We start from the raw sequence: 21,895 nt of genomic DNA, 5'->3' as shown, positions 1-21,895 counted from the left end.
GAGTGGGCGGGGCCGCGTGGCGTCAGCGCAAGATGGCGGCCTCGGTGGCTCTCTTCTCGCGCTTGCGGAGCGGGCTCCGGGTAGGCGCGCGGGGACTGTGCACGCGGCTGGCACCTCCACCTCCCCGCAGTCCAGAGCAGGTGAGCGACGCCGGCATCCGGGTCCCGTTATGGGGTCTTTTCTAAAGTTTTGGGCGTATGGTCGCAGTTCGGCGAGTCTGGAATACCGCACCTCAAGGTGCTGAATGGTATGGAGCCCGCGTTTTCGATGTTTCCATGCTTCCTGTGTGGAACATAGTTGCTTCCCCAGGGCTGGATTATGGAGGTTCCAAGTGCATCCCATGGAGCCCACGTCTCAACCGCAAGGGTGCCGGGAGGGGTCACCTGTTCTGATAATTGTGACCATTCAGGTGATACTTGACGGGGGAGGGGCCCAGGACGCCAGAGACCCAGGCTCTGTTCAAGTGACACTTCCATCGCATCGGTGAGCGAGAGAACCAGGAGGATCCAGCCTGCCGTCCGATTCGACCTAGCCGTTCTGACCTCCAAGTCCATGACTTTCTGTTCCCTAAGTCCCAGACAGCAGATTGCCTCTCCTCGCCCCTGCTTCCTTCTCTTTCAAACCCCTCCATCTTGGGGTCTGGGTGTCAGAATATCTTAACTGTTTGTCCTGTCCTTTGGGTACCCTCTGTCCCCTTAGTTCTGACATCTCTACGCTAACACGTACATACATACACATCCATCCCTATTCTCCTTGGCCTACTCTTCCTGGCTCCAGACCCTGAAGTTCTATTGCTTCCAAGACCTTGGGCAATCCAGCCTTTCAGCTCTTGAACCCCTGTGATTCTCTAGACAGTTTAGTTTTGACCCTCTGAGGGGATCAACCTCTGAACTTACCCCTACAGGGACACAGTTTCCTGCTCTGGATGTCCACTTCCTGGCTCTTGATCTTGAGTCTACTTGGACCAAATTTAGTGTCAGAATATTATATTATTTTCTCTCTATGACCTCTCCTTCCTCCTCCACTCAGGTTACTGAGATCGCCAACCGTGGGGGCTCCAAGGCCCAAGGGCCACAGCATCAGCCAGGCTCAGAGGGTCCCAGCTATGTCAAAAAAGTTGCACTCTGGATTGCTGGTTTGCTTGGGGCTGGTGGGACTGTCAGCATCGTCTATATTTTTGGTAAGAGATATAACCCTCGTTTGTTGCCCCCAGATGTCTACTGTAAAACTTCCCCTTTCTTTCCTCATGCTGAGTTCATTCCTTGGCTCCTCCCTCAATAAGGCCATCAACTAGGATACTCACCTTGAAATTCACCTTCTACCCCTTGTACTTGAAAGTTCTGTTCTGTCGTCGTTCCCTGTACCTGAATTCAGGAACTAAGGGATCTGTGGGAAGAATAAGACTAGACCACTGTGCTTGGTGTCAGACCCAGGACAAAGGACTGGGGTGGGTATTGGTGGAGAAATAACCTATCATAGTCCCTGAAGCTATGTCTCCATCTCAGCAGCAAAAAGACTAGCCTTCCCCTTGTTTGTCCATCTCAGTCTCTGCTCACTTGGAATTATGGCCCACCAACCTCTTCCTCCCTTTACCCAGGAGCTGTGCCTCTAGCAATATTCCCTTTGAGTGGGGAGTCCAAACCCCTCACTCTCCTCCCCTACCTGATCCAGCAGACTAGGCTCCAGTTTTCTTCTTTTGTCTCTGTCTCCTTCCCCTGCAGGAAACAACCCTGTGGATGAAAATGGCACCAAGGTAAGGAGTCTGTTCTGTAAGGGTGCGGGCAGCTTGCTTTCCGTTGGGTTGGGTCAGGCACTTCTGTAGTTTGGAGTGAGCCTCTCTCTTCTTCCCTGAGACCTTTGCCTACTCAGGTTGGAGCTCCCAGAGTGGATGTGCTGGGGTCCTGCCTCTGCCATTTCAAACTTTTTCTTTCTCTCTCCCAGATCCCTGATGAATTCGACAGTGGTGAGTGATGACACAGCTGCACTTCCCACCTCTGCTATTTTGTTTATTTACAGTGTGGTTGCCCTGTCCCTACACCAACCCCTCCTCCAGCCATGGAGGTGCAACAGTTAGATGGCTCAGGGGAGGGACATGACAAAAGCCGCAGCTCCCTTTCCTGGCCCCTCTGCCCTGGAGCAGATGGTCAGGAACAGATGGGGGCAGGGAGTGTCAGCAGTCCATCCCAGACACAGGGCTTTCTGTGCCTTAGATCTAGGCATCTGCAGCCCCTGACCCCATTCTTTTATAACACCCTTTTTTTTTTTCCCTAAGTCCTTACTCCAGCCCATGCCTCATTTCCAAAACAATGTCTTCCTGTGTCTGTGCCTCTGCCCCTGCTTCTCCACACACCCAGACTCACCAGAGTTTTGTCAAGGAACTTCCTATAAATTAGATAGTGGAGTCGTTGTGTTTTTTACCTGACCCTTCCTTAGAGAAACTGAGGTTGGTGGGTCAGAAAGGCCCTGTTTGTGTGGGAGGTGTGCAGACAGCATGTACAAGCACTGATTGCTTTTTTTACACCAGGCAGATGGGTGAGTATGCTCTTTTAACTGAACAGACGTCAACCCCCTTGAGTTTTTTGGGTTTTGTTTTTTTGTTTGTTTTTTTTTTCCCTCTTATTTGTTTTTTGAGACAGGGTCTCTCTATGTGGCCCTGGCTATCCTGGAGCTCACTGTGTAGACCAGGCTAATCCCACACCCATGTAGATCCACTTGTTTCTTCTCCCAGTTGCTAGGATTAAAGGCCTGCTCCACCATGCCCTGCCCCTCTCTGGTTTAAACAAATTACCTAAACTGGGCAGGTAGGCATGGGAGGTTAAAGTGTGCCTACTAGTTTAAACTGGCTTCAACACTGTGACTTTTAAGAGGCAGGCTCATAGACCTAGATTTAGACGACACATTGAAATATTTCCATTGAATTTCATATGTTCATTTAGCCAAGAGTTTTCGCCTTTGGCTCTAACACTGATGGTTTTTATTAGGACAATGGCTACTGGGGTCGGATGATTGGTGCTAGGCAAGGGCTCTCTGCGTCCCCAGCATTGTTTCAGTTTTAAAATTAGGTATGTGTGTGCAGACACATGGATGTATGTGTGTGCAGACACATGGATGTGTGTGCCCTCAAAGGCTAGATAAGAGCTCCCTTGGAGCTACAGTAACAGGTGTTTGCCATCCTCTTGACATGGCTGCCAGGGACCCAACTGCTGGGCCATCTCTCCTGCCTGCTGGTGCAGCCATCCCCACCCTTTGAGACAAGATCTTACAAAATTGCCTATTCTGACTTCAAACTCCTTATGTAATCCTGGCTGCCCCCTGGATAGCTGGGGTGACAGACCTGTGCTGCTACAACCCAGCTGTGTTTCCACATCCAACCATGTAGCTCCTTGTTGCAGGGAGTCTGTCCTGTGTGTTGTGGGGTGTTTTAAGCTGTGTTCTGGGTATCTACTCATCAGATGCTAGTATTACAACCATTAAAAATACCTCCATGAAGGTAGGCATGTTTTTATTTATCCTAACACTTAGGAGACAGAAAGAAGCAGAAGGACTTTTCAAGACCAGCCTGGTCTACACAGTAGTTCCAGGCCAGCCAGGGCCACATATTGAGACCACATGTACACACAAATGAATATTTGTTTTGTTTTGTTTTTTAATTTTTTGGATATCCTTTAAAAACAACAGCAACAAAAATGTCTGTCAGAGGTGGTAGTGGTGAGGTAGGGTTAGAGATGGCTCAGCAGCTAACAGCACTGACTCCTTCCAAAGCTCAGTTCCCAGTAACCACACAGTGGCTTACAAGGAATGGGATCTGATGTTCTTTTCTGGCACACGTGTGTATATGCAAATAGAGTACTCATATACATAAAATACTTTTAAAAAATGTCAGCTGGGTGTGGTAGCACTTGACTTTAATCCCAGCACTTGGGAGGCAGAGGCAGGCGATCTCCTTGAGTTCAAGGCCAGCCTGGTTTACAGAGTGAGTTCTGGGACAGCCAGAGGTACACAGAGAAACTCTGTTTTGAGAAACCAAACCAAGCCAACAAACAAACAAACAAACAAAACCCATAAAACAACAACAACAAAAAAACCCAAACAAAGTAAGTGTTCTTCCTGTAAAAACCTTCCCACTCTTGGGGATTTTTTTTCTCTCTTTTCCTTAAGAGATCTGTTTGTTCTGCAAGTAAAGAAATAATAAAAATGATCTCATGTGTCCAGGAGGTGCAACATTGGCTTACTTTGGAATCCCTTTGTGTCTGGTGTTTAGATCCAATTCTGGTTCAGCAGTTGCGCCGGACATACAAATACTTCAAAGATTACAGACAGGTGAGTGGGGTGGGGGTGGGGGCTGGACTCAGCCTGTCTCCTATGCCCAGCCCTGTATCTGAATGAGCAGCCCGTTCTCTCCTGCAGATGATCATCGAGCCCACCAGTCCCTGCCTTCTCCCAGACCCTCTTCGAGAGCCCTACTACCAGCCACCTTATACACTGGTCCTGGAGCTCACCGGGGTCCTTCTGCATCCAGAGTGGTCGGTGTGTCCTGCAGAAGGCAGTGTGTTGGGATCCTCCTGGGGGCTGGGTCAGGAGTGGTGGTGGGGTTAGCTCCACTGCTGTGTTTTCTCCCTGCTTCCTTGCATCCTTTGGTACCTACTGTAGGTTGACAAGCATGAGTCTGAGTCGGCCTTGACTCAGAGTAGATGTACCACATTAGTGAGGCCATATGTACCTCAACCCCCAGGAGTACACAGATGCCTGCCTCTAGGACCCTCAGGCAGGGTCTTGACCCTTTGGGCTTTCTGCTCTAAACGCTGCTCTGTCCTTACTACCTCTGCAGCTGGCCACTGGCTGGAGGTTTAAGAAGCGTCCAGGCATCGAGACCTTGTTTCAGCAGCTTGCTCCTCTGTATGAAATAGTCATCTTCACATCAGAGACTGGCATGGTGAGGCTCTGAGGGGGAGTGACCCAAGTGGGTGGAATGCAGGGGCTGGAGCCAGCCTCACCTCACCTTCTTTCCATCCTTGCAGACCGCATTTCCACTCATTGATAGCGTGGATCCCCATGGCTTCATTTCCTACCGTCTGTTCCGGGATGCCACCAGATATATGGAGGGGCATCATGTGAAGGTACCATGTGGGGATCACGGTGGGCCTCGCATAGATTTGGGGGTGCTTATACTGCTGAGAGAAAGGGCCTTGCTCTGATGTCCGTGCTTGCCTCCAGGTTGTGAGGGGTCGGGGCCCAGGCTTTGCTTCTGGAGCTGTAAATGGCTTCCATGAGGCTGTGCTTGGGACAGTCACAGAGCCCGTTTGTTTGGCTAGCCAAGCATCTAGACACGTTGACCAGGCTCGTATTAGACATGTGTTTATTAGGCTCTCTTTTAAGTCTTGGTGACTCGGGGGTTTGTGCCATTGTATGATATAAACTCAGGCTTTGACAAGGGCCTGTCTGTAGTTCCTGGTTTGTAGTGAGTCTAGTTGTAGCCCGCTGCAGGTTCAGGGTATGAATTGAACCCACCAGACAGAGCCCATGTTCTCTCCAGAGACTCCTGGCTTAGGTGTCCATATGACCAGCTCCCCAGTTTCCCAGAAGCCTGAGGTTACCCTCCATAACCTGTATTTGGGAAACTTTGCAAGCCATATTCTCAAGTGTATGATGTTGTGTCTGTCCCCTGCGGTCAGCAGAGTGGGGAGCTGATGTATGATGTTGTGTCTGTCCCCTGTGGTCAGCAGAATGGGGAGCTGATGTATGATGTTGTGTCTGTCCCCTGCGGTCAGCAGAGTGGGGAGCTGATGTCCTGGTCTGTCACACTTCCAGGACATCTCATGTCTGAATCGGGACCCAGCCCGAGTAGTGGTTGTGGACTGCAAGAAGGAAGCTTTCCGCCTACAGCCCTTCAACGGTGTCGCCCTGCGGCCCTGGGATGGCAACTCGGATGATCGGGTCTTGCTGGACCTGTCTGCCTTCCTCAAGAGTGAGACCAGAGCCCTTGACCCTGAAGACAATGGCAGACACTTGATTTTTGCTTGTCATTAGTGTAAAACTGAACAGTCAGGGTGGAAGAGACCTATGAGGATCCTGGAGCCTTCTAGAATTTTCTGGAATATCCAGACATTTCTCTTAGGGGCTATTTGGGCATGTTTGGAGGAACCCTCTCAGCATTGTCAACATTCTAGGGTATGCTGACGCTTATCCTGGGTCATGCAGAGACCTGACTAACTAGTACCCCCCTTACCTGTTGTGCCTACAGCCATTGCACTGAACCAAGTGGAGGATGTCCGGACTGTGCTGGAGCACTACGCTCTAGAAGATGACCCATTGGAGGCATTCAAACAGCGGCAGAGCCGGCTTGAGCAGGTTAGACTCTAGTTCCTACTGGGCACTGCAGCCTGGCCTAGAAACAGGAGGCAGAAAATAGTCAGCACGCAAGACAAGTCCTCCATGGCCTTGGGTGGTCCTGGCACCTTTCGAGGTAGACTGTATACAGGGGATCTGTGGAAACTTGGCCTCAGGGTCTGGGGAAAGAGAGTGTTTTGTTGGTTTTCTTTTTGAGACAATGTCTCATATAGGTCAGGCTGGCCAGACACTCAGTCTGCCTGCCTCAGTCTTTGAATGCTACGTTTACAGGTGTTGTTTCATTCCCCTGACAGTGTTGATGGCAGCATTTGACTTTTTAATTGTTTTTGAGCATGCTAGGGATAGAAGAGTGTCTCAGGCATGTTAGTCCTGCACCCCTGGGGCTCAGAGTTGCTCTTTTCAGGGTCTGGATCTAATATGTGGACTTGGGTTCTATACTGGGCCCCAGTGTAATGGCAGGCAGGCTCCTGAGTTGACCCTTGTCTTTTTCTGTCCCTCAACTCCAGGAGGAGCAGCAGCGCCTGGCCGAGCTGTCCAAGTCCAACAAGCAGGGCCTCTTCTTTGGCTCCCTCACCAGCCGCCTGTGGCCTCGCTCCAAGCAGCCCTGACTACTAGGCCTCCTCAGAGACTTGGTGCCTGGGCCTCAGGCCCCAGCCCTCACAGAGCAAGGTTTGGACAGCTGTGTGTCCAATAAAGCAAGTCCCAGATGCCACAATGCCTGTGTCCAGAGAGTCCAGATGGGGCACTGGGGTGAGGTCTTGGACTCGGTCATCATTCCCAGTGACTGAGCACCACCACCAAGCTGGGTGCCATGAGTGCCTCGCTGGAGTGGGGCTCCTGCCAGCCTGAAATGGAAAAACGGAAAACCTGGGTTTCTGCTGCACATGTCTTCCCATACACTCTATGAGCTGCAAAGAAAAGCCCCCCTCCTCCCTTTCTCCCTCTTCCTCTCCTTCCCTTCTTCTCTCCCTCCTTCCCTCTATCTCCCTTGTGTGCTGTAGAAATAAAGAGAAGGATGGCCTCTGGGGAGCCCCCTCAAGGGCTGTCAGCCCTTGGGACTGTGGTTCTGGAGCTGTTTGGTCATCCACACCTCATGGAAGCTAGAAATCTGGATTGCTTTTTCTTTTTGGAGACATGGTCTCACTGCGTACAGCTGGCTAGCCTTGATCTCCAGAGATCTGCCTGCCTCTGCCTTCCAAGTGCTGGGATTAAAGGCATTTACCACTATGTCCCAGTATTTTTTTTCTTCTTTTGGAGACTGGTTCTTACATAGCTCAGGCTAGCCTGGAATTTCTAGTCTTAAGTATTTGTCCTAAGTAGCTGGGACTGGAGGCATGTGCCACTGTTCTCTGCTAGAAATCAAGATTTAAAAACAAAAAGACCATTGGATTCCTCTAGTTTTATTATCTTTGTGGAACTAGGGATGGAACATACAGCCTGGAACATGCCAAGTAGGCACTGTACCAGTGAGCCCTGACATCCTGATGTGGATCTCTGTCGCCCTGTAAGGGTGTGTGTGTCTGTGTGTGTGTGTGTGTGTGTGTGTGTGTGTGTGTGTATGTGTAGTCTGTTCTACATGTGGGTCTTGGGGACAGAACTCCCGTCGTTACTGAGGTCTTTTACCCTCCTGAGCTTCATGCTAGTTTCTGGTTGGATTAGCTTGTTGGTGTGTAGCCCATGCTGGTTTGGTGTAGCCATGTAGCAAAGGATGACCTTGAACTCCTGATCTTAACCACCTCCTGATTGCCAAGATTATAGGCATGTACCACCATACCCAGTTGGTGTACTGCTGGGGACCAGTCAACTGTATGCTATTAACAATCATTGCCTGCTAGCTTCTGCTTTGAAAAGCGTAGCTTTGTGGCATTTAAACAAGTGAGTCCCAGTTGTGGGTTCAAATCCAGGGTCTCATTTCTTACTGTTAGCCTCTCTGAGGTCACTTTCTACATCTATAAACTAATAGGGTTTTTATTTATTTTTATATTTATTTATTGGTGTTTCGCCTGTTTGTGAGGGTGTTGGATCCCCTAGACCTGGAGTTACAGACAGTTGTGGGCCACCATGTGGTTGCTGGGAATTGAACCCAGGTCCTTTGGAACAGCAGTCAGTGCTCTTAAACTGAGCCATCTCTCCAGCCCCAATGATAGTCTGTTCTTTATACTATGTATGTAGGTGCTTTGTCAGTGCACTGTGTGCCTACAGAACTCGTGGAGGCCATGAGAGGGTACTGAATCTCCCAAGGTTGTAAGGGAGCTGCTGTGTCAGTGCTTGGAACTGATCTTATATCTGCAAGTGCAGCCAGTGCTTTTAACTGCTGAGCCGTCTCTCCAGCCCACACAAAATAGTTCTTACCAAATTGATAGGTCTTTGTGTAGTAGCCACACAAACCTTAGGTAAGGTACTAAGACTTAAGGTTTTAGTTTCTTCCTGTCTGAAACGGTGAAGTGTCTGTTTTGTCTCTTACCCAAGCCTCTACTCCAGCCAGCACCTCCTATTAGCCTAGTGCAAAACAAACAACAAAGAATTAATGCTTTTATGCAGTTTCAAGCTATGGATCAGATGAGACTGCATTCTAGACTGTTTAAAATGCCTTTAAGTGGTACCATGGAGGGACGGGTTGGTGTGCCACAGGGCTGTAATTTCAGCCTTTAAGACAGGAGAGGTTGGACAGTGGTGGCCTATGCCTTTAATCCCAGCCCTTGGGAGGCAGAGGCAGGCGGATTTCTGAGTTCAAGGTCAGCCTGGTCTACAGAATGAGTTCCAGGACAGCCAGGGCTACACAGAGAAACCCTGTCTCAAAAAACAAAAAAAGAAAGAAAAAAAAAAAACCCACAGGAGAACTGGCGTTTGAAGCAAAACTGTTATGTAGCAAGACACTACAAAGAATTACAACTAACACCAAAACTCAGCCTAGAGTACTGGGCAGGCAATACAGAGGGGTGTGCCTAACATATTTTGAGGACTCTTCTTGCTTTTTTTTTTTTTTTTTTTTTTTTCTTCTCCCAAGACAGGGTTTCACCATATAACTTGCTGCCTGGAATTCTTTGTGTAGACCAGGTTGGACTCCAACTCACAGAGAACTGCTTCTCTTTCCCATCAGAGCCGGGATTAAAGGTGTGTGCCACCACTATCTAAGAGTCTCTATGTTAGGGTGTATGTGTGTTTTGCATCTGGAGGCCCTGAATTGGAGGCTGTATCTAAAAGAGCAACAGCGGACCAAAGCTTGGTGCAGGAAATAGGATCCTGGGTGGAATGAGTTGTGGATGGAGGGAACTTGATTTTTGGAGTGGGGGAAGCATACTTTGTCCCTCAGAGCCTTCTGAGGGGGCATCGTGTTTGAGGTGGTCTTGCTATGTAGCTCAAATCAGCTTTGAACTTGAGTGATCCTCCTGCCTCAGCCTCTTGAGTACTGGGGTTACAGCCATGTGCCCCCACATTCTTCTAGAATGGATTTGAAATGTGACTTGAGTCTGCTCCCTCAGCCCTGTCTCCTGTCACTCACTGGAGGAGAGAATTGAACATAGGCACAGAAGCCCGAGACAGTGCTCACATGGTGAGGCTAGGGCATTTAACCCCAAATGCCCTGTGCTCCAGAGCTTGCTTTGGAGTCCTTTGTAAGTCCTACCACTGAAGCTCTTGAGACAAGGTCTTAGTGTGTATCCCTGGGAGTGAGTTTTAGTTTCATTGCAGTGTGTTGCTTAAGTACCTGCTGGCACCAACTGATTCAAGCCACTCCCCCCAAGACAGTAGTGAGCAAGGCTGCTAGGAAGCAGTGTCCCACTGTTCCCTCAGGGAAGGTGCGAGGCAGGCAGTTGTGGGGGGTACAGATAGAAAAGGAGGGACGGAGAAAAGGGGGACGGAGAAAAGGGGGACGCACAAGCCTATAATTCTAGCTATTCAGGAAACAGGCAGGAGGATGGAAAGTTTCAGGCTGGCCACACTGTCTCAAGATAGGAAAGGGCTGGGTAGCTCAGCCATAGAGTGAGTGCTAACCTAGCAGGCAGGAGGGGTGTTCAGTCTTGAGCACAGGAGAGAACTGAGGAGAGAAGTAGTGGTTTGGGGCTTGAAGGTGTTTTATTTATTTTACATTTTTATATGTCTAGGGTAGAGTGGGCAGAGGACAGCCTTTGGGGTATTTCCTCATCATGTGGATCCAAGGGATAAAGCATGTCACAGGCTTGGCAGTGAGCACTTCGGCTAAGCCACCTCACCGACTAAAAGGCCTCTCAGGAAGGTGTGTGTGTGACAGCAGAGCCTAGAATGAAATGAGAGGAAAGGCTACTGGGGATGGCAGGTAGAGCGGGCATGGTCGCCCCAGGGCCTCTGCCTTTGTGTGCCCCAGACCTTAGCATGGCCTCTGTTTCTGTGTATAACAAAAAGCCCTAACCAGCTAAGAAGACTTTCAGAAATCCCTTAAAGTCTGCTTTGTGATTCAGAGCTCTGGAAATGCCACCTTGCCTTGTGGTTGAAGCAAAGGCAGGTGCGGTAGGGCTTTGTGGTATGTTTGTGTATTGTCTTTGAGAAAGGTTTTATGTAGTCCAGGCTGACCTCTTTCCCCTGGTTGTCCTGCTTCTGCAGTGCTGGGACTACAGGTCTGCCATGTTCACCCATGGCTCTTTTTCTACTAAACATTTACTGAGTGGGGCGGTAGCTGCCTCCCCTCTACAAGACAAATGTGGATATAGGTGCAACTTGTATTTTCCCTAGAATTATTAGCTCTGAGTATTAACTTATTATTTACTGGGGGTGGGGAGTGGGTTTCCTCTGTTTAAGCATCCTTGCACGGTGTCTGACACCAACACACTATGACCAGAGCCTGGGCACCTGCACCTATTGTTTTTCTTGCCTGGATCCTACGACATCCTGCCCCCCCCACCCCTGGGGGTAGGATGGGCGGCTACGTTCATCTGGGGTGGAGAGTGGGCCCCTGGTGCCTGAGTACTAATTTCCTGCCCGTTTGCCCCTCACACCTTCCTGAGCCCAAATGGGAGGCCCAGCTGCGGCCCGAGGGGGAGGGGCACAGCCGCCCGGCAGATGGCGACATTTACATACAGCTGGGAGGCCCCTCTGAGACGGGGCTCCTAGCCTGGCGTCTGGTGGCTATGCTGGCTTCGCGGAGGGAGGCTTTGTTTTAAGAAGAGGAAACACGCATGCATACATACAAGAGGCCTTCCACAAACACACAGGGGTCCACACAAAGAACCCAGGATTCTTATTCACTCACTGCCTCATCTGTGGGTCTTCCAAACACGCTTACTTGTAACTTCACACACAGCCCGCTGGAGACGCGTTCACAGGGTTCTCCACAGTGGACAGGACCTCACATACATGGTAGAGAGAAATGCACACGGCCACAGTAAAGTCACCTGTATTTCCGTTCTCCCCCTCCAGTACGCACAGAATCTTAGAATTCTTTATAACCTCGCAAGCGTGTTAACTGTCCACACAGGTTAAGCCATATATGACTCCCCCCCCCCACACACACACATACCATGCACACATACACACAAAATCAGTTCATTTTTCAGTAGGCCTTACCTGTACCACTCAGGCACACAGAGGCTTATTAACCCCTGTCACTTTTATATTGGTGCATGCAATCACACTCAAGATGAACCTCACTAAGTCGCCCACAGAGTTACTGTGTCCCTTTCCTTTCGACCCCTCTTCCCGTCGGTAGCCAGGAGGCTGGCCTGAGGGGGCGGGGCGTCCCCTCAGATATAAAGCTCCGGGATCTAGCAGCTGCGACTCTTGAGACTATTTCCCCATCCTATCCCCAAAAGCAATGGTCTCCCTGCTGGTGTCTCCGCTTCCCCAGACGCTGATCCTGGTTTTTCTCCTTCCTCAGGTCAGATTCGGTGGGATACCGAAAGGAAAGGAACAGATGGGGTCGGGCTGAGACCTGGAGGTCTTAGAGAGTCTCGTGGGGCAGACAGACACCTAGGTCCCAGAGGTCCCTTAACCCTGTGGCGCTCTCTCTCCCAGGCACTGCCAGCCGGTGTCTTCGAGCTACAAATTCATTCTTTCGGGCCAAGTCCAGGCCCTGGGACCCCACGCGCCCCCTGCAACGCCCGAGGCCCTTGCCGCCTCTTCTTCAGGGTCTGCCTGAAGCCGGGACTCTCCCAGGAGGCCACCGAGTCCCTATGCGCCCTGGGCGCAGAACTGAGCACGAGTGGCCCGGTCTACACGGAGCAGCCCGGAGTGCCAGCGGGTGCACTGCCTCTGCCCAATGGCCTCGTACGTGTGCCCTTCCGCGATGCCTGGCCGGTGAGCTCAACCTCCATTTCTTTCTGTCCCCCAGCTCCCGACACCATCCCGTGACCCAGAGCCTTAACTACCCCCTCCCCAGGAACCCACATTCCTAGACCCTCTTCAGGGATGTCTAAAAACTGGGCTTCTCATCTTTTTGTGGTTTTGTTTGATTGGGTATGTATGTATGTATGTATGTATGTATGTATGTATGTATGTATGTATGGTGTGTGTGTGTGTGTGTGTGTGTGTGTGTGTGTGTGTGCGTGTGTGTGTGTGTGTTATATACTAATATGCTACAGCGATATGTGGACAGTTTCAGTTTTGTCCTTTTTTTTTACCATGTGGAGCCCTGGGATTGAACTAAGGCTTCCAGCAAGTGCTTTCCACCCAGTGAATCATCTTCTCATCTTGTTTTGTTGTTATTGTTTGTATTTTGTTTTGTATTTTTAGAGACAAGCCTGGCTGTCTCTGACCTCACTATGTAGCTGAATCTGGTCTTGAATTCCTGATCCTCCTGCCTCCACTCCCATCTCCCAAGTGCTGGAATTACAGGGGTACAACTAGCAAGCTGGGTTTGGGATCATTGTCTTTATTCTAGGTCTCTTTGGACCTGGCGCTCCTTCCAAGCACTCTCTTGAGATCACCTGATCTCTCACGTTTTCAACCTTAGTGTATCTGGTTGGGACATCAAGTCACTTTCTGAATCCTGATGCCCATCCCTGTACCCTACAGAGCTCAGAAAGTATCAGGGCCGGATTTGAAATGTAGACATCTTTGGGGACTTTTTCCATATTTAATTTCCTCCCCTGTAGATAGGAACACCCTAGTATGTCCTTTTGGACAGGGTCTTGCTAGATACCCTAAACTGACTTGATATTTGAAACCCTCCTACTTTGGCCTTCTGAGCACCAAGATTACAGGTATGTGCAAACACACCTGACACAATGGGGTATCCGGAATGAGACCAAAATGCTGCTTGCTGGCTCCCTGGGCAGCTCCCTCTGGGAATGCTCTATTGCTCAGTCCCAGAACCAGCTTCTGGACTCCATGCTGTGTTCTGGCCTTCGCTGAGCTCCCCTGACTACTGGCTTCCTTTCTTTTCTCTTTCCCGTCTCTGTCCAACCAGGGCACCTTCTTCCTCATCATTGAAACCTGGAGAGAGCAGCTGGGAGAGCATGCTGGAGGTGAGGGTCTTCAGTCTCACTGGGAGGAAGGGACAATGTGGGCTTCAGGATAATGAGTGGGGCTGCATCTAAAGTGGAGCATTCATGCTGGGCTTGTGATGTCATCGCAGCTCCTGGGATGTGGTGCTGGGCTAGTGGGTCTAAATCTGTGGACAATTTGGGTATAGATGGGCCCTGGGGGATCTCTCAACTCTCAACTCTCAACCAGTTGGGAGTGCTTGTTGCTCTTGTGGTGGACCAGGCTCAGTTCTCTGCGCCCATGTGTGGCTCGAGTCCATGACTCTAGTGTGCTACAGGATCGTTTGCTTTTCTCCTGTATGCTACTTACAGGCATGCAAGCGAAACACACGCATCAAAATATATATATATATATATATTTATATATTTATATAAAAAATATATATATATATTCATATAAAATATATATATATATATATATATATATATATATATATATAGCCCTAATGGTAGCAATGTAAAGACCGTGTCCATAGGTTGAGATCTCTGATCCAAAATTAAGACATCCAAAGGGCTCCAAAATCCATTTACTGTACTTATCTGTTGTAATGGAGAAGAACTCTCCCTATGCCATGCAAGACTCTATCATTGAGCCGTGTTCCTAGGCCCTCCCTGGTAGATTCCTGGAACACTTTCTGCTGCTGAGCCTTCTCCTTGGCCCTGATTTTGTATTTGAAACAATGTCTCCTGTAGCCTGGGCTGCCTTATAACTGAAGTTGGTCTTGAACTTCTGGTCCTCCCCATCTACCTCCCAAATGCTAGGATTACAGGAATTGCCCTCACTCTGCTGCACTTAAAATTTAAGTGTTTTTCTTGAAACAGGGTGTTACATAATGTAGACAGACAGGCCTTGAACTTGCTGTGTAGCCAGCCCAGGCTGCCCTTGAATTCACAATTCCCTTCCCCCAACCTCCTGAGTGCTGACGTTATGAGCATAAGCCACCACTTTGAGGTTGGTTGTCTCTTAGCTTTCTGGATAAGCCTCCTCCAATGGTACTAGGCGTCGTCGGGCCATCCATTAGGCTTAATTCTTTGCTCTTTGTGAGGCTTTTGCCGGAATTACAGGCATGAGTGAAGCCACTACGCACAAGAAGACCTTGAGGGGGCGCTATGACTTCACTTTTGGAAATCCTGTCCGTAGATATTGATGTCACAACATGTTAGAAGTCTCCTATGTTAATATTCAAACATCTTGGGGCAAATACAGGAGTAATTTGGTTTCTGAAAAGCCTGTTATTGTAACACTAGATATGACATGTAGGTCCCTGGGTACATTAAGAGGAAGGGCAGGCTTGCTAAGGAGGGCTTATACTTTTTACCTATCCACAACAAGGAACTCCCAGGAGGGGTGGGGATAACATGAATCTCAGTGCTCTACATTCTTCCTGCAGGGTCCGCCTGGAACCTGCTTGCACGTGTGACCGGTCGCAGACGCCTGGCGGCTGGGGGCCCGTGGGCCCGTGATGTGCAGCGCACAGGCGCATGGGAGTTGCACTTCTCGTACCGCGCGCGCTGTGAGCCGCCAGCCGTCGGGGCCGCCTGCGCACGCCTGTGCCGCTCGCGCAGCGCCCCCTCACGGTGTGGCCCAGGACTGCGCCCCTGCACGCCATTCCCAGACGAGTGCGAAGCCCCGCGTGAGTCCCTATGTGTGTCCAGCTCTCCTGCTTAAGCGCGGATCCTAGTTCCTTCTCACACCCCATTGATCTCTTTTAGGGAACTGAGGGCCCTGGATCCCAACCTGCTCTAGCATTCACATCTGGTTCTTTCTGCCTCTCCCCTGCTTCCTGCAGCCGTATGTCGAGCGGGCTGCAGCCCCGAGCACGGCTACTGTGAAGAGCCTGATGAATGCCAATGCCTGGAGGGCTGGACTGGACCCCTCTGCACGGTTCCTGTCTCCACCAGCAGCTGCCTGAACTCCAGGGTCTCTGGTTCTGCCAGCACTGGATGCCTTTTACCTGGGCCAGGACCCTGTGATGGGAACCCATGTGCCAATGGGGGCAGCTGTAGTGTCAGTATCTTAATTACAACCGTGTGTGTGTGTGTGTGTGTGTGTGTGTGTGTGTGTGTGTGTGTGTGTGTGTACATGAGTGCATATGTGTGCACATGTGGAGACCAGATGTAGACACCAGTGTCTTTATCGAGTTCCATTTAATTTTTGAGACAGGGATTCTCACTGAGCCTAGAGCTGGCCAGTCCAGCTGGCCTGTCTGGTCAATCTCTCTGTCTTCTCAGCATCACCGAGATCACAGATGTGCACCACCAAGCCTGCTTTTACATGGCTGTTAGGGATCCTCGGTTCCTTGTGTTTGCACGGAAATCATTTACCCACTGAACTATTTTCCTAGCAGCTCCTCCATGCCTCAAGGTCTCACTGTGTAGCCCCTTGCTGGACTTGAGCTCCCTCTGTAGACCAGGCTGCTCTTGAACTCCCAGAGAACTATCTAGGCCTCATGAACACTGGGATTAACATGTCTGGCATGAACATGTCTGGCAAGCCCGCCCTCACACTGCTTTCTTTGAGATAGGTTTTAGCTATATAAAACCCTCATTGAAACTCTGAATAACAAAGGCTGGCCTAGAACTCCTAATGTTTCTGCATCAGCCACCTTGAGTGCTAGGTTTACAGGCCTGTGTCACCATGGCTGACCTGATCTTTACCCTGTGAGGTCCAGCACCTATACACGCACACCCTGCCCCCGGCTCTGTAACACTGTGGCCTAGGAGGAACCCAGGGAGCAACTATCTGGGAAGCCTTCCTGGAGGCCAGCTGTCCTGCCTGCATCTTAAAGTAGGATTAGGGTGTTGAAATGGTATTGAAGAGCAAAAAGTAAACGGGCAGTGTCACAAGGTGTGTGAGCGGGCAGTGTCACAAGGTGTGTGAGCCGCATTGATGGTACCCTGTGAGGTCTCCGTGAGTTGAAAGTTTGGGATCGGGGCACATATAGAAGGTAAGGGTATCAGACTAAGCTTCCTGAGGGCAGGCCAGAAGAGTGGCACGGAGGGAGCGAGGGAACAGAGCTAGGAAGGACGGATGCTGGGACAGTAGAATCGCGAGGGCCTTCTGACACCGACAGCTTGGGCCAGACAGGGAGGCTCAAGCTACCGAGAGGACCTGCGAAAGGGAGCTCCGTGTGTGCTCCTTGCTGGGCTAGAGTTCAGTGGTAAGCGCCCTTGCCTAGAATTTACCAGTGAGGGTCCGGGGACTGGCTCGGCAGAGGGCTTGCATAGAATTCTCCAATAAGGAGCTGGGGGTGTGGCTCAGGGATAGAACACTCGTTCACCAGTGAGGGTCTGCGGTGCGGTGCGGTGCGGTGGGTGCTCACTCAGGAGTCAAGCACTTTCTTAACATTAGAAAGGTCCAGGGGTCAATCCCTAACACACTAAGGAGCTTTGTGGGGTAGTTGGGACCATAGCTCAATGTTTGATCACTTGCCTTGCACATGCACGTTGGTCTTCAGGTGGCGGGCAGGGCAGGGAAGAAGCTTTCGTGGGTATAGGTGTGATGCGGCCCATTCTTGTAACCCCAGCATTTGGGACACTGAGGCTCCTGAGTTCCAGGCCATCCTGGCTTCCAGGGACAGAGACCTGTCTTTTAAAATTGCTCTCATGGGGGAATTGAGCATAGTGTGTGTGTGTGTGTGTGTGTGTGTGTGTGTGTGTAGGGCAGGTAGGTGTCATGTGGTAGGCTCAGGTGTGGTGGGAACAGCTTTCTGGGCTTCCAGAGTAGGATTTCACGTGTAGAATTAACAGCGAGGACTACACAGCGTCTGAGAGGCACTCCGGCAGGAAATCCCGGACGGAGGACTTGGGGTTGAACAAAAAACCACCGCTAGTGGTAAAGGAGAAGGAAGGAATTTGGCTCCAAGGAGTCTCTTGCCCAAAGCCTGCTTGTCTTTCTGTTCAGGAAACCCCTGGCTCCTTTGAATGTGCCTGTCCCCGGGGATTCTACGGGCTTCGATGTGAGGTGAGCGGGGTGACATGCGCAGATGGACCCTGCTTCAATGGCGGCTTGTGTGTTGGCGGTGAAGATCCTGACTCTGCCTATGTCTGCCATTGCCCACCTGGTTTCCAAGGCTCTAACTGTGAGAAGAGGGTGGATCGCTGCAGCCTGAAGCCATGTCAGAATGGTGAGGTGGGCCAGGGGTGGGGGTGGGGTCTCTGCATGGCTCGGATGATCCTGGGTGGGAATGCTGCCTGTACGTCCAGGGTCCTGGGGACATGACCCCCTCCCTCTGCCTAGTTTGTTTTATGAAACAGGAAGAATATTCACCTCATACGTCTTTATTAAGATTTTCTGCCTGTCGGGCTCAGGTGTTGAGGAGGGAGGACAGTGTGGTCAGAACAGCCTGGTGAGAGATGGGGTTAGGTGGTGACAGGGGCAGACCCTGTAACCCGCTAGGATGGCGGTAGAAGGTGGCTTTGGTTTTTCCTTGAGTGAGATGGAGCCACAGGAAGGACTCTGATTTGACACAAGTATTAAACGATTAAATGAGGCCAAGCTGGGTGGTGTGGCAAATGCTTATAAACCCCAGCACTTAGAAGCTAGAGACAGGAGAATCAGGAGTTCAAGGCCATTCTGGGGTATATAATGAGTTCCAGGCTAGCTCCAAACACACAAACAACAACAAAAACCCAAACAGAGGGTTAAATACGATCATGAACATAAAGGCCCTGGTAGACACAGTGAGTCTGACCTGCTGTTTACAACTGAGCATGGCGGCATAGTTAATTCTAGCACTCGGAAAGCTGAGGCCAGAGGACCATAAATTCAAAGCTACCCTGGGCTAATTGTTTCCTTTAGGCTGAGTGACAGAAGGGACTGTACTAGACAATGTCCTTTTGCAAGTACCAGCAGTTTTTTTCCCCCAGGGGCTCTTTTGCCCACTCTCAGGTCTCACACACACATCAGGGCTGGATGAGGGCACAGGACACAGTGGCTCTGGGCTGAAATGGAGGGAAAGTGAGAGGGCTTCCAGGAGAAAAGAGGAGAGAGAGAGAGAGAGAGAGAGAGAGAGAGAGAGAGAGAGAGAGAGAGAGAGAGAGAGAGAGAGAGAGAGAGAGAGAGAGTTTGATTGTGGGTTGGGGAGAAAGGAGTGGGAAAGAGATGACTAGGGCCATGGATAGCCTTGCATGATGGCCTGCACCTGTAACCCCAGCACTTGGGAGGAGAACACAGGAGGACACTGTGTTCCACGCTAGCCACACACTTAGACCTGCTCAAAAATTTAAAAAGGCAGGGACGAGAGCCAGCTGGCCCAAAGACCCGGTTCTTCAGATATTCAGACAGGGAACTTCTAAAGTATGGTCCAACAGTGGAAAAGACACAAGGGGGTGTGGGGTGCGGATGATCTGTTGGCGCTGACACCATTTCCCCGCAGGTGGCCTCTGCCTGGACCTGGGCCATGCGCTGCGCTGCCGCTGTCGCGCGGGATTCGCCGGGCCGCGCTGCGAGCACGACCTGGACGACTGCGCCGGCCGCGCCTGCGCCAACGGCGGCACGTGCGTGGAGGGCGGTGGCACGCGCCGCTGCTCGTGCGCCCTGGGCTTCGGCGGGCGCGACTGTCGGGAACGCGCCGACCCCTGCGCCTCCCGCCCCTGCGCGCACGGAGGCCGCTGCTACGCCCACTTCTCTGGCCTCGTCTGCGCCTGCGCGCCCGGCTACATGGGCGTGAGATGCGAATTCGCTGTGCGCCTGGACGGCGCGGACGTGGTGCCCGCGGCCCCGCGGGGCCTGAGGCAGGCTGACCCACAGCGCCTCCTTCTGCCTCCCGCCTTGGGGCTGCTGGCGGCTGCGGGTTTGGCTGGCGCCGCACTCTTGCTCGTCCACGTTCGCCGCCGAGGTCCTGGCCGGGATACTGGGACTCGCCTGCTTTCCGGGACCCGGGAGCCTTCAGTCCACACGCTCCCGGATGCACTCAACAACCTGAGATTACAAGACGGTGCTGGGGATGGCCCCAGGTGAGGTCGCCACACCTTGTCACTCTGGCCAATTGACTGGTTCTATCTGATTGAACTTTCTCGCCCGGGTGTTCTAGCCTTCTTCTGATGGGGTCACTGCAGAATTCTTCCTTGCTAGTCTGAGGTTTCCCTCTTCGATGGGTGTGGGAAACAAAAAATGAGGATTCGTGGGTCTGAATTGTCTCTCGTTTCTCTCCTCCCACAGCTCTTCGGCTGACTGGGATCACCCTGAAGATGGAGACTCTCGATCCATTTATGTCATAGCAGCCCCTTCCATTTATGCACGAGAGGTAGCCACATCCCAGGTTCCCGAATTCCAGGCCTTGGGCACTTGGCTCAGCGGGCAGCCAGCCCCCACCCCGGCCGCATCCCCAATATCTTTTCTAATGCTTCTTTCTCATTTCTTTTTTCCAGGCCTGACCCTGCCCCTTCTCCATCATTGCCTGGAGTTGGAGCCTGGATGACTTTATTTGCTTTGTGGTGTCCAGTCCCTACCTCCCCACACTGGAGACTGTGTGAAAGGGCTTTATTGTACATATTGTTTATTTATAACCCAGTTTTCCTCATCTCCCCAGAGACATCTATAAAGGTTCTTATTTTCATCAACTACATCAGGTTGAGAACTTTTTATTTTCCCAAGACAGAGTTTCTCTCTGTAAAAGCCCTGGCTAGAACTCACAGCAATCCACCTGCCTCTGCCTCCCAAGTGCTGGGATTAAAGGCATGTGCCTCTGGGGAAAAAAAAAAAATAAACCAAATCAAACAAAAAAAGGTGTGTGCCACCCCAATAAGTGAACTTTGTTTTTGATGTTGAAATAAGAGAGCTGTCGCATATGGGAAAATAGGATCCTGTTGTTTTTAAATGGAGGCAGGATCTTGAGAGAGCTTGGAGCTCATGATATAAACCAGTAGTTCTCAACCTGTGGGTCGTGTCCTACATATCGGATATTTACATTATGATTCATCAAAATAGCACAATCACAGTTATGAAGTGGCAATAAAATGGTTTTCTGGTTGAGGGTCACCACATGAGGAACTGTATTATAGGTCGCAGCATTGGGGAGTCTGAGAGCCACTGAATTGTTTTTTGTTGTTGTTTTTCTTTTTAAATATGTATTTATTTTATATAAAAGTTCTGTCTTCAGACACACCGGAAGAAGGAATTAGATCCCATTACAGATGGTTGTGAGCCACCATGTGGGTGCTGGGACTTGAACTCAGGACCTCTGGAAGAGCAGTCAGTGCTCTCAACCACTCTGCCATCTCTCCAGCCCCTGTTGTTGTTTTTCAACACAGTTTCTCTGTAACCTTGGCTGCTCTGTAAACCTACTGGAGTGTAAACCAAGCTAGCATCAGATTTGTGGCTACTTTCTAGCCTCTGCTTCTTGCATACTGTGAATTACAGGCGTGCACCACCACACTGGACTAGACTTGGTCCTTTGATAGAAGGGTTCACCAAAAGGTTTTGGGCTTCTGGTTATGCTGTAGCACAGGGAATTAGATTAAAATTAAATTAAAGGCCGGGCGGTGGTGGCACACACCTTTAATCCCAGCACTTGGGAGGCAGAGGCAGGTGGATTTCTGAGTTCGAGGCCAGCCTGGTCTACAGAGTGAGTTCCAGGACAGCTAGGACTACACAGAGAAACCCTGTCTCGAAAAACAAAAACAAAATTAAATTAAAATATAACTAAAATCAGCCAAGCGTGTCTGGCATGATGGCACAAGCCTTTAATCCCAGCTTTGGGAGGCAGAGGCAGTGGCTCTCTGTGAGTTCAAGGCTAGCCTGGTCAGAGCAAATTTCAAGACAGTCAGGGATATATAGTGGGACCCTGTCTCAGAAAGGAAAAAAAAAAAAAAAAAAAAAACGGCTGAGGCAGGAGGATCGTTCATTTAAGGCTAGACTAAGCTATACAGCTGTATGTCTTTCTCAACGACAACAGAAAGCAAACCAAAAATACATTCAAAACCCAGCCATCTAGAGAAGGGGATATGCCAGGCTCCAGGTCAGTTCCTAGTGCAAACATCTGTGTGTCCTTCCTGTGGATGCACAGACTGCACTGGCTTCTCTTGGCAACTCAGTGTGATAATGTACCTGAGATGTTTGTGTATCAGGAAGCACATCTGCATTCTGGGGC

The 21,895-nt window shown here is 50.6% G+C and overlaps 2 protein-coding genes across 2 annotated transcripts; both read left to right on the top strand.

The window, feature by feature from the left end:
* Positions 1-7,575, top strand: Timm50 (translocase of inner mitochondrial membrane 50). The gene is made up of 11 exons (XM_034487689.2): positions 1-140; positions 1,030-1,180; positions 1,722-1,753; positions 1,942-1,963; positions 4,262-4,320; positions 4,408-4,527; positions 4,829-4,933; positions 5,019-5,117; positions 5,809-5,965; positions 6,242-6,348; positions 6,855-7,575. The coding sequence occupies exons 1-11, from the start codon at positions 33-35 to the stop codon at positions 6,954-6,956; spliced, it is 1,062 nt and encodes a 353-aa protein (XP_034343580.1). The 5' UTR covers positions 1-32; the 3' UTR covers positions 6,957-7,575.
* Positions 7,576-11,815: 4,240 nt separating this feature from the next.
* Dll3 (delta like canonical Notch ligand 3) lies at positions 11,816-20,369 on the top strand. The gene is made up of 9 exons (XM_034517145.2): positions 11,816-12,196; positions 12,334-12,615; positions 13,727-13,784; positions 15,194-15,436; positions 15,593-15,810; positions 17,707-17,929; positions 19,181-19,760; positions 19,966-20,050; positions 20,175-20,369. Exons 1-9 carry the CDS (start codon positions 12,134-12,136, stop codon positions 20,178-20,180), a joined length of 1,758 nt encoding a protein of 585 aa, XP_034373036.1. The 5' UTR covers positions 11,816-12,133; the 3' UTR covers positions 20,181-20,369.
* Positions 20,370-21,895: the final 1,526 nt, after the last annotated feature.

This window comes from Arvicanthis niloticus, chromosome 1 (genome assembly GCF_011762505.2).
Source record: "Arvicanthis niloticus isolate mArvNil1 chromosome 1, mArvNil1.pat.X, whole genome shotgun sequence".
NCBI lineage: Eukaryota > Metazoa > Chordata > Mammalia > Rodentia > Muridae > Arvicanthis > Arvicanthis niloticus.
Note: the sequence above shows the minus strand (reverse complement) of the source record. Positions and strands in the feature narration are given on the sequence as shown.

What these genes read in the sequence shown, in the direction of transcription:
- Timm50 (XM_034487689.2), top strand. Translation starts at nt 33, where the DNA reads ATGGCGGCCTCGGTGGCTCTCTTCTCGCGCTTGCGGAGCGGGCTCCGG. An exon ending in CTCCCCGCAGTCCAGAGCAG is followed by an intron (nt 141 to 1,029) that starts GTGAGCGACGCC and finishes TCCTCCACTCAG; the next exon opens with GTTACTGAGATCGCCAACCG. An exon ending in TGGATGAAAATGGCACCAAG is followed by an intron (nt 1,754 to 1,941) that starts GTAAGGAGTCTG and finishes TCTCTCTCCCAG; the next exon opens with ATCCCTGATGAATTCGACAG.
- Dll3 (XM_034517145.2), top strand. Translation starts at nt 12,134, where the DNA reads ATGGTCTCCCTGCTGGTGTCTCCGCTTCCCCAGACGCTGATCCTGGTT. An exon ending in TGGTTTTTCTCCTTCCTCAG is followed by an intron (nt 12,197 to 12,333) that starts GTCAGATTCGGT and finishes TCTCTCTCCCAG; the next exon opens with GCACTGCCAGCCGGTGTCTT. An exon ending in CCAATGGGGGCAGCTGTAGT is followed by an intron (nt 15,811 to 17,706) that starts GTCAGTATCTTA and finishes CTTTCTGTTCAG; the next exon opens with GAAACCCCTGGCTCCTTTGA.